This window comes from Crocodylus porosus, unplaced genomic scaffold, assembly GCF_001723895.1.
Source record: "Crocodylus porosus isolate Cpor-Errol unplaced genomic scaffold, CroPor_comp1, whole genome shotgun sequence".
In the NCBI taxonomy this organism is placed as follows: Eukaryota; Metazoa; Chordata; order Crocodylia; family Crocodylidae; genus Crocodylus; species Crocodylus porosus.
In genome coordinates, this window is record NW_017728951.1 from 26,422,891 (window position 1) to 26,431,963 (window position 9,073).

The 9,073-nt window shown below is 69.7% G+C and overlaps 2 protein-coding genes across 2 annotated transcripts in view; both read right to left on the bottom strand.

The window, feature by feature from the left end:
- PYROXD2 (pyridine nucleotide-disulphide oxidoreductase domain 2) overlaps positions 1-1,334 on the bottom strand; it is a 4,708-nt gene extending 3,374 nt beyond the window's left edge. Inside the window, exons 1-5 of the mRNA XM_019555509.1 lie at positions 1,026-1,334; positions 868-887; positions 541-634; positions 382-455; positions 9-183 (exon numbers count right to left, since the gene is read on the bottom strand). Coding sequence (XP_019411054.1) covers positions 9-183; positions 382-455; positions 541-634; positions 868-887; positions 1,026-1,206 — 544 coding nt within the window. The 5' untranslated portion in view covers positions 1,207-1,334. The remainder of the gene's footprint in view (positions 1-8; positions 184-381; positions 456-540; positions 635-867; positions 888-1,025) is intronic.
- A 320-nt stretch (positions 1,335-1,654) lies between these two features.
- HPS1 (HPS1, biogenesis of lysosomal organelles complex 3 subunit 1) lies at positions 1,655-8,970 on the bottom strand. Its single transcript, XM_019556026.1, has 17 exons — positions 8,593-8,970; positions 8,354-8,496; positions 7,623-7,731; positions 7,368-7,528; positions 7,190-7,292; positions 7,015-7,110; positions 6,810-6,885; positions 6,582-6,649; positions 5,497-5,658; positions 5,249-5,428; positions 3,962-4,029; positions 3,717-3,842; positions 3,409-3,475; positions 2,870-3,013; positions 2,625-2,738; positions 2,407-2,489; positions 1,655-2,016 (listed from the first exon to the last, which is right to left on the bottom strand). Exons 1-17 carry the CDS (start codon positions 8,878-8,880, stop codon positions 1,854-1,856), a joined length of 2,151 nt encoding a protein of 716 aa, XP_019411571.1. The 5' UTR covers positions 8,881-8,970; the 3' UTR covers positions 1,655-1,853.
- Between the last annotated feature and the right edge of the window lie 103 nt (positions 8,971-9,073).

Below are 9,073 nucleotides of genomic sequence, written 5' to 3' on the forward strand. Positions count from 1 at the left end.
GGGGTGGGGTGTGTCCCCGCCGCGGTGCTCCCCTACCTCAGCATCCCGGGGGGAGAACTGGGCAATTTGGCGCTGCGTCTCCGCCACGTTGTGCCCCAGCAGCAGCGAGCGCGGGGGGCTGCGGGCCTCCAGCATGGGGGTGAAGGAGTAGGGGTCGCGGGGGTGCAGCCTCAGGCCGTGCCTCTGCAAGGGATGGGCACCACGGCTGCGACCTGTGTCACCGCCGAGCTGGAGGGGGCAGTGGGGGTTGTGGCCCTGGGTGCAGGGGGCTGTCGTGACCCAGGATTGGGGCACCTGGGAATTACGGCCCCAGGCTCTTACAGCCCAGCGGATGCAGGGGGACCAGATCGCCCCAGAGGGCTGCGCCGAGGCAGGAGGTACCTGCAGCTCCAGGTCCTTGTAGATCTGCGGCCGCAGCAGGCTGAGCAGGTAGGAGGCTCGGGAGAACTTGAAGCCTGAAAGGTGAAGCCAGGGGGTGCAGGGGTCAGCGCTTGGCCAAGCCCCACCTGGGCTGGGGCAGCAGGGCAGTGCCGGGGGTACCTGGGATGATCTCCTCCGTGACTGCAGCACCCCCCAGCACGTGGCGTCGCTCCAGCACGGCCGTCCGCACCCCCGACTTCTGCAGGTAGGCGGCCTGCCGGGCACCCCAGAGTCGCCCCTGTGACACCCCCAAGCCCTTGGCCCACACCTGCATGTCACTCCCCTGCCCTGCCCTGCCCTGCCCTGCCAGCCTGCAGGTGCCCTACGGAGACCCCCAGGGCTCTGCCCACCCAAGCGCTGCAGCCAGAGAACTGCCCCAACGCCTCCCCCCACGCCAGGCTCGACCTGGCTGCACCCAGGGCAGAGGCCTTGCCACTCGGTACTCACGGCAACCAGCCCGTTGTGCCCTGCAAGGAGACGGGGGGGGTGAGAGGAGCCCTGGGGCACTGTTTTGCACCCTCCACCTGCACCACCCCCAGTAGCTGGTGCCAGTCTCGCCAGCAGGCAACGCAGTGCTGGGATCACACGTGGTCCGGCCCCGCTACCTGCGCCGATCACCACGGCGTCGTACTCTGGCTGCAGCTGGGCCCGGGCCCCGGGATGCGCCAGGCGCCGGCTCGGCAGCCCCAAGGCGGCGCGGGCCGTGCCCAGCCTCCGGCCGAGCCTGGCTGCCATCTCTGCTCCAGGCAGGGGCTGCGGCTGCAGGGCTGGACTTTGTCTCCTCATCAGCAGTTCGCACGAGGCGGTGCCTGGGCACGGACGGGCCGACCGCCGGATGCGGCCCCCAGCCGCTGGCGACGTCACGGGCCTGCGGCTCCAGGCCCCGCCTGCCTTCTGCAGCGCACGGAGCAGCTGGGCTGCGCGCAGGAGCGCTAGGAAGCGAGGCCGGGAGGGGATGCCCACCTCCAGCCTTGCCAGCACCCGCCTCGAACGCAGGGTCCAGGGGTACTTGCCGCAGCCCCTTGGGGCTGGGCCGCCCGAATCCTGCTTCCATTCACCTGCCAGCACTTCGCTGACGGCCAGGACAGGCCCTGCCCCGGGCTACACGGGCTCAGGTCGACGGGGAGCAGAGTCCCAGCCCCCCGACGAAGGGGCCTTCTCCCAGCTCCCCGGCGGGTCCTGGCAGGGCCCAAGCCCCGGCCCCGGGGAGGAGAAACCAGCCGGCACGTCACACTGACCAGTTGCAGCAGCTTTAATCAAGGCACCGATGGACCCACCCAGCACAGCGTGGCCTCCGCCATCCCCAACCACGCCAGGGCCCGGCAGCCGGGGAGGGCTCCAGGGCTGGGGGCAGCGGGACGGATGCCGCGGGCCCCGATCCGGGGACAGGCCCGTGGCGGGGGTGCGGTGCTGCGGCAGCCGCAGGACCCGGCTCAGAGCAGCGGGATGCGGGAGGGCTCCCAGAGGCGCTGGGCCAGGTCGGCAGCCTGCTGCACCACCACCTCGGGGGGCAGGACGCCCAGGTGCAGCGTCAGCAGCTCGTAGCACTTCACCGCCTCGGCCTGCTGGTTCTTGCTGTAGTAGCGCAGCAGCTTCCTGGGGGAGCCGCGTGGGTCAGGGAGCGGGGCAGCCCCCCCGGTGGGTGCCAGGGCCCCCTGCCCCCTTTCAGGCCATCCAGGATGGCACGTGGTGTCTCCCCCCAGGCCTGCATATGGGTTCCCGTCCCCCCTTCCCCAGTTAGACGGGGCCCCAGGCACCTGGGCCCAAGTCCTGGCTCCGTGGCAGGCTCCCAGCCGGCATCGGAGCAACGGGGATGCAGCTCGCTCCCTGCCCCATGTCCTGCTCCCAGCGCCGAGGCTGCTCCAGCCAGCAAGGCCCGCAGGTCCCAGAGCCCCCACCCCCAGGAGGCGAGGGGGACCCCGCCAGTGGCTCCCCCCACCCGGGCCAGCCTGGCTCGCACCGGGAGCAGGACGGCCCTGGGCTCACCTGTAGTAGTCGCCCGTCAGCATCCCGATGGGAGCAGAGTCGTCAGAGAGCACCGGGACCTCCATCACCTCCAGCTTGTAGCCCTGGCGGGGCGGGGCAGGGCTGGGGTGAGGGGCCAGGACAGGAGGGCTGCGATGCCCCAGGCAGGGCTGGTCCTGGCCCTCCCTGTCCTGGCTGCCAGGAGCAAAGCGGACCCCGGGGAAGCCCCCGCCACGTACCAGCTCGTTCTCGAACCAGAGGAAGGAGGAGCAGTAGTAGTCGCCGTCCCGCAGAACCAGCGTGGTGTAGCCCTTCTGCAGGTAGCGCCGCGCCAGCGCGATCAGGGACCAGACCTAGGGAGACGCAGGCACTGGAGACCTCGGCTCCCCTGCCCTGCTCCCAGCCCCAGCTAGGCTAGTGGAGCCCCGCAAAAGTCCTTTACCCCCTCCCCTGCCTTCACGGCTCCCAGCCCCGCACCCGGTACCTTGCTCTTGATGAAGGCAGGCAGCTCGCCCCGGCCCAGCTCCGAGGCAGCTTTCTCAGCCACGCCGAGCGAGGGGGCCACCATCTGCCCAGCCGCGCGGTCCACATAGATGAAGTGCACCAGCCCGGGGAAGTCCTCCAGGTACGTGGGGTGGGTTAAGGATGCTCGACGGCAATAGGCCCAAGGCAGGCGTGCACCCCCCCAACCCTCCTGGCACTGAGCGCCCCAGAGCCCCTTGGGGGACAGGCCATTGGGGGCACCAGGCCAGGCCCACGGGGCATCAAATACCAGTAGCCTGCCCCACCCCGAAGCTCAGCACCCACCACTGGGAGCCCCCGAGCCCCCTGCTGCTCACAGCCAGACCCAGCCCAGGCTCAGCGCCCAGGGGCTGCTCCACGGCCCCAGCAGGCGCTGGGTGCCCGAGCTGGGCAGGCCGCCCAGAGCAGCCGGCTCCAGGCCCGTGCGCCTGCCTTCTCCCAACCCCACGGTGTCCTGGGGGAGCTCGCTGCCCCTCCACACCCGCCAGCCCAGCTCGGATATGAGACCATGGTGACGTTGCGCCGGCTCTTGACCAGCAAGAAGTCCTTCCAGTCCAGCAACTTCTCCCTGCCGGGGAACAGGCCGCGAGGGGGACAGGGATGTGCCCACCCTGCTCTGCTAGGATGCCTGTGGGGCCAACAGATGCCCCTGCACGAAGACCAGGCAGCGCCGCTCCCGGCTGCCTGGGGCGGATGGGGCCAACCCAGCTCCAGCCCCATGACAGACCCTGGCAGCTCACGGCACCGCAGCCCCACGCAGGGAAGCAGCAGCCGCCACCTCCAGCCCCAGCCCAGCCCCATTCACTCACTGCAGCAGGCGCTGCGCCCGGTCCAGCAGGCCCTGCGGCAGGCCGGGGGCGGCTGGGGGGCTCAGGAAGAACTGGCGGTAGAGGGAGCAGAGCTGGCGCCGCACGCCCCCCAGCGCCTGCAGAAGCCTGGGGGCGGGGGGGGGGACACGGGTCAGAGACCAGCACAGAGCTGCGGCCACAGCAGCTTGTGACAACCACCACGGGTCTCCGGGCCCACGGGGGCTCGCTGCCCCCCCCACACTCACTGCTGGGAGCTGGCGGGCTCGTGGCGAGAGAAGGCTTTGCTCTTGAACTCCAGCCAGGCGCTCTGCAGCTAGAGGGGACAGACGGGTGGACAAGCAGGTCAGAGCCCAGTACTGCAGAGTCCCAGCTCCCCGGGGCAGGCAGGGAGCTGCGGGGTCACATCCAGCCCAGCTCTACCTGGGGCAGGATCAGCCCCATCCAAACCAGCCCAGACAAACCCAGCATCTAAAAACTCTTTATAAAAGCACTGCTGGCCCTGACAACCGGCATCGCGCCTGGACCTGCCACAGGGAGAGCAGGGGGACTGTGGCCACCAGTGTCCGGCTTCTATGAAATGCCAACGTACACTCAGGTCTGTCCTAGTAGAGGGCCATGCCCCCTGCTACGGGGGGAGGCAAACCCTGCCAGCCCACACTCACTGGACCCCAAGTATAGCATTGGTCAGCAGAGGGGCAAAACCCTCCCGCCAGGACCTTGCGGGGTTGGTGCCAGGAGGAGCGTTGGCGCGGGCCAGCCCCAGCCCTAGCCACAGCACAACCAGTGCCTCATGGGAGGCTTAACACCGCCCCCCAACACCCACACAGAGCAGACAAGGGGGTGCAAACAGCACAGCCCAGGGGCCCAGGACACCCCACAGCACCGCATGGGTATCGCTGCACCCGGATCACCCACCCAGCACTCGTCCAGCCTCTCCTGACACCTCCATGACAAAGTTCCCCCTTCCCTGGCATCTCCCCCACGGCTTCCCCGCTCTGACGGCACAGAAGTTTGTCTGGATTTCCAAACTAAACTCACTTTTGCCGCCCCGTCAAGCCATTGGTTCACGTCCTCTGCTCTGCGGTGCCGGGCCCCTGCCCCCAGCCTCCCACCCCAGGCAGTCCTCGTCCCTCGTGCCCACCACCCAGGCGCTACGTGAAACGGGCAGGCCGGCAGTTTACAGCGAACACCAGGCAACTCGTCTTCCCCTAGCGTGGCATGAAAATGTGGGGCTCGTGGCCCCCAGGGGTGGGGGGAGCCGAGAGCTCAGCCAGATTCACAGGGGCGTGGACACACGCTCGGAAGAAAGGGGCAGCAGTCGCTACTGAGTGTGGGAATGAATCAGAAGGTCCCAGCCCTGAAGCGCTGGACGCTGCAGGGGAGAGAGGAGCAGGGAAATTCCTGCGCGGCCCTAGTCGCTCTCCCGTCCAGGCGCTGCTCTGCCCCCATGACACCAGGGACTGGGCGAGAGGGACCCGGGTCTGACCCAGCACAGGGCGGCTCCGACGTCCCCTCCTGCCCCGGCCCCTCACCTGGGTGCCCGGCCCACCCAGCTTCTTCACGAACTTGTCCATGTGAGGCCGCAGCTCGCCCAGGAGCAGGTGGGACCGGGGGCTGGGCACCACGCCCGGGCCCTCCCGCAGCTTCTTCTCCAGCACCAGGAGCCCATCCAGCAGCTGGGACAGGGTCAGGGCGACGGGCGTGCTGGGGCCCTGCGGGGGACAGAGGGGACTCAGTGTGCGCCGGCGTGTACATGGACCCGGCCCTGGCGACGACTCACCTTGGCCAGCAGCACGAGGCAGATGCCAGGCCAGAGCAGTAGGCAGTGCATGGTGTGGGGCAGCATGGGGCAGTAGCCCTCCCGCAGGTTGGTGTCCAGGAAGATCCTCCGGGGGTTGGAGGCGTTGGGGGGTGCCAGGGCCTGGAGCGAGTCCTCTGCCATCTGCAGGGTGAGAGAAGGGCCTGGGTGAGAGCTGCACATACCGGAGACCCCCCAGCCCATGTCACATTCGGCTGCCCTTGACCCTTGGGGACCCACACGCAGCTGGTTCGATGGGCATCTTGCAACCTGGGCCCTGAAGCAGCCGCAGGACAGGGCCTCAACCTCTGTTGGCTGCCCCTTCCCCTGCTTGGGGCTCCACATGTCGAGGGGCTTAATCCTCCCCCAAGGCTCTGGTGTTGCTGCAGCCCAGGCTGGGGATGGGGCTGGGCTGTGCCAATGCTGCTGTGGCACTGACCTCGCAGGGTCCTGGTGGGAGGGTCTCAGCCCCACGCTGCACTGGTGCAGGAAAGGATTTCCCCCCTGCTCAGACTGGTCACACTGGGAGGTTTTGCCTGTCTCTACAGCGGGGGCATGGCCTGGGCCTGGGCTCTCTGCAGCGCCCGCGACCCCCTTGGCAGCAGCAGGACGTTGGCAGCCGCAGCCCCCCTACTCCCCTGGGGGCAGAGGCGACAGTCGTGTGGCTCCGAGGTCACACGTGGAGTTTGTGCAGGCTGGTTTGGATGGGGCTGATCCCGCCTCAGGCCGGGGCTGGACTAGATGCGACCCCACAGCTGCTTGCCAGCCCCACGGCTCCGGGAGCCTGCGATTTCTGTGACTGCACCCAGGGCTCTCCCTGCGGGGGGGCTCTGCAGCTGCAGGGATATTTGCAGGAGCAGGCTGTGCCCGTGGGGTGGAAGGTGGCTGAAGACTGGGGGACAGGGAGCCCAAGGACCATCCTGAAGGGGTGGAAGGAGCTCTGGGGAAGGGGAGGCAAGAAAGGGGAACCCGGAGAGCTGCTGGGGGCTGAGGGTGGGGTGGGAGCAGGCCCCCAACATGTCCCAAGGCAGCGTGCAGGGCCTCAACATAGCAGGAGCCAAACTCACCTGGACGTCCGCAGCATCCGCCTCCGCCGAGCTCGGCAGCTCGATGCTCTCCGACCAGCTCTCGCTTCCTGCAGGCGACAGAGCAAAGGGGCAGCAGCTGCAGCCAGGCCAGCGCCACCAGGCCCCGGGGGAAGGGGCAACACAGGGTGGGCACCGCGACACGCAGAGACTCGGCTCCGAGCCCCAAACCCAGGGCTCCCTCAGCCCGCGCTGCTGCTCAGGCCTGACCTGAGCTGCGGCCGCCAGGCGAGGGCTGGGGCGTGTAGAACTCCTCGGCTGCGGAGAGGTCATCGCCGTTCCCCTCCTGCAAAGGGGAGGCTGCCTGAGTGGGACCCGGTGCCCCAGGGCACCATCCAGGCACCCCTGGGGTTGCAGGAGCTACGGCAGGATCCCCCCCACACCCTGGCCTCCAGAGCTGGGGGGCTGCACGCACCTGCTCCCCTGCCTTTGTCCCGGCGGCTCCAAGGCTCTGCACAGGGATGCTCTCGCTGCTCTTCGGCCTCGGGGGAGTCAGGCCTCCTGTTGCAGGCTGCAAAAAGAGCACGAGGGCAGCTCAGAGGGGGCCGAGGGCAGACATCTGCCCCCCTGGCTGGGCCCAGGGGTGGTACCTGGGAGGCGGGCTCCTCCTCCCCGCTGCGGCTGGGGAACAGGTCCTGCACGACGAGGATGAGGGCCAGCAGGTCAGCCGGGCGGATGGAGCTGGCATTGCGGCTGCAGAGAGACCACGCGTGTCAGAGCCGTGTGCGGGGACCCGGAGTGGGCCGGGCCGTGCCGGGCCAGGCTCACCTGGAGTAGAAGGCCAGCAGCTTGGTGTGCACCAGCAGAAAGGCGTGGGCCACCTCGGCGCCGCCGCGCTCCGCGCTGCTGTTGATGTGCTGCACCACCTGGCGCTCCAGGACCTCGATGCACTGCTCGCACAGCTGCGGGTGGATCAGCCGCTCCACCGCCTGCGGGAGACGGCGTCACACCCTGGAGCCCCGGCCCCCGCCGAGCTCTGCAGGCGGCTCTGCGCCGGGCCCAGACCCGTGCCCCAGCACGCACCTCTGCAGCGAAGCTCTGGTCCTCGTCCCGCAGGCGGATGTAGGTCTGGAGCAGCCCCCGCAGCAGGGCCCACACGCGGCTGCGCTGCTCCGAGTCCGCCGGCCGCAGCCTGCGAGCGCAGCAGCAGTGAGCCGGAGCCGTGGGCTGGCGCTCCCACCCCCCGCGGCCCCCGCTGCCCGCCGGGAGAGGAGGAACAGGCCCGGGTCCTCTGGGCTGGACGGTTACAGGACTGGGCGAGAAGGGCTGATCCCGCCCGCAGCTCCAGTCGGTGATCTAGCCCCAGCCTCTGGCCTGCTGAGCTGGCACAGCCATTTCTGTAGCCATAGGGATGGGAGACCCACGCCAGCCCATGTCACTCGTGGCTGCTCTCGGCCCTTGGGGACAAACCCCCCCACTACAGCGGGGTTGATGCTACACTGGGGCAGGAAGGGATTTCCCCCTGCTCAGACTGGTTTGCACTGGGAGGTTTCCCCTTCCTCTGTGGCGGGGGCACAGCCTCGGCCTGGGCTCTCTGCAGTGCCCATGACCCCCTGGCAGCAGCAGGACGTTGGCAGCCACAGCCCCCTGTATCCCAGGGGCGATGCTGGGGGCTGTGTTGGACATGGTGCTCATCCAGGCTGGTTTGGACGGGGCCGGGCTGGACGCGAGCCCGCGGGTCTACAGGACGAGGACAGCGGCAGGCTCAGGAATGGCCCCTGCATCCCCGAGCCTGGCGCCAGTGCCGCACTCACTCCTTGCGCAGCAGGTGGGCGTCGAGGGTGACCAGCCCGAAGTGCGCCTCGACCAGGCGCCGCAGCACGTACAGCGTCCTGCGCAGGTCGTCCTCGGCCTCCGTGCCGTCCCCGCTCACCGCGATGTAGAGGCAGTCACCGAACTGCACTGGGCAGTTTGGGGGGCACCGGGGTCAGGCCGGGAGCCGCGGGGGGGCTCCCCGTGCCACAGCCCCCCCGTCCTGGTGCCACGCTGTTACCGTCTGCAGCACGTAGAGGTGGCGCCCGCCCTCGGCCGTGAAGCAGGTGTAGGTGTCGCCCAGGCGGTCCAGCAGCGCGGCGCAGGAGATGATGATGGGCGCCAGCAGCGTGTTGAGGGTGTCCTCGGCTGCTGGCTCGGGGGGCATGGGGCTGGGGGGGCCCCTGGGGCCTGCGCCCGCCTGGGCCGCCCCGGGGCCATGGCGCTGGCGCAGGCTGCGGGCGAAGGCTTCGTCGGCCCAGTAGAAGAGCACCTCGGCCCCCGTGCTGGCCACCAGCACGCACCGCATCGGGGCAAGGTCGGGGGGGCACGTGCCCCCAAGGGCCCGCGGCGGCTGCCGGGCGCGGGGGGTGCAGGGCAGCGCGGGAGCGCCCCGCCTGCAGGAGGGGCCCTGCCCGTGCCCCCCGCCCGGGGAGGTCCTGCCTCCGCTTCCCCGCGTGCCAGAGGAGGTAAGGGGTCCCGCCCGAGCCCCCGCCCCGCCC

Bases quoted from the DNA above. Each gene is read 5' to 3' on its own strand.
- HPS1 (XM_019556026.1), bottom strand. From the start codon at position 8,880: ATGCGGTGCGTGCTGGTGGCCAGCACGGGGGCCGAGGTGCTCTTCTAC. The intron at 7,732-8,353 runs GTGAGTGCGGCA...CTGCGCTCGCAG, and splicing joins GCCCACCTGCTGCGCAAGGA to GCTGCGGCCGGCGGACTCGG. The intron at 6,650-6,809 runs GTCAGGCCTGAG...TGTCGCCTGCAG, and splicing joins GCCTGGCGGCCGCAGCTCAG to GAAGCGAGAGCTGGTCGGAG.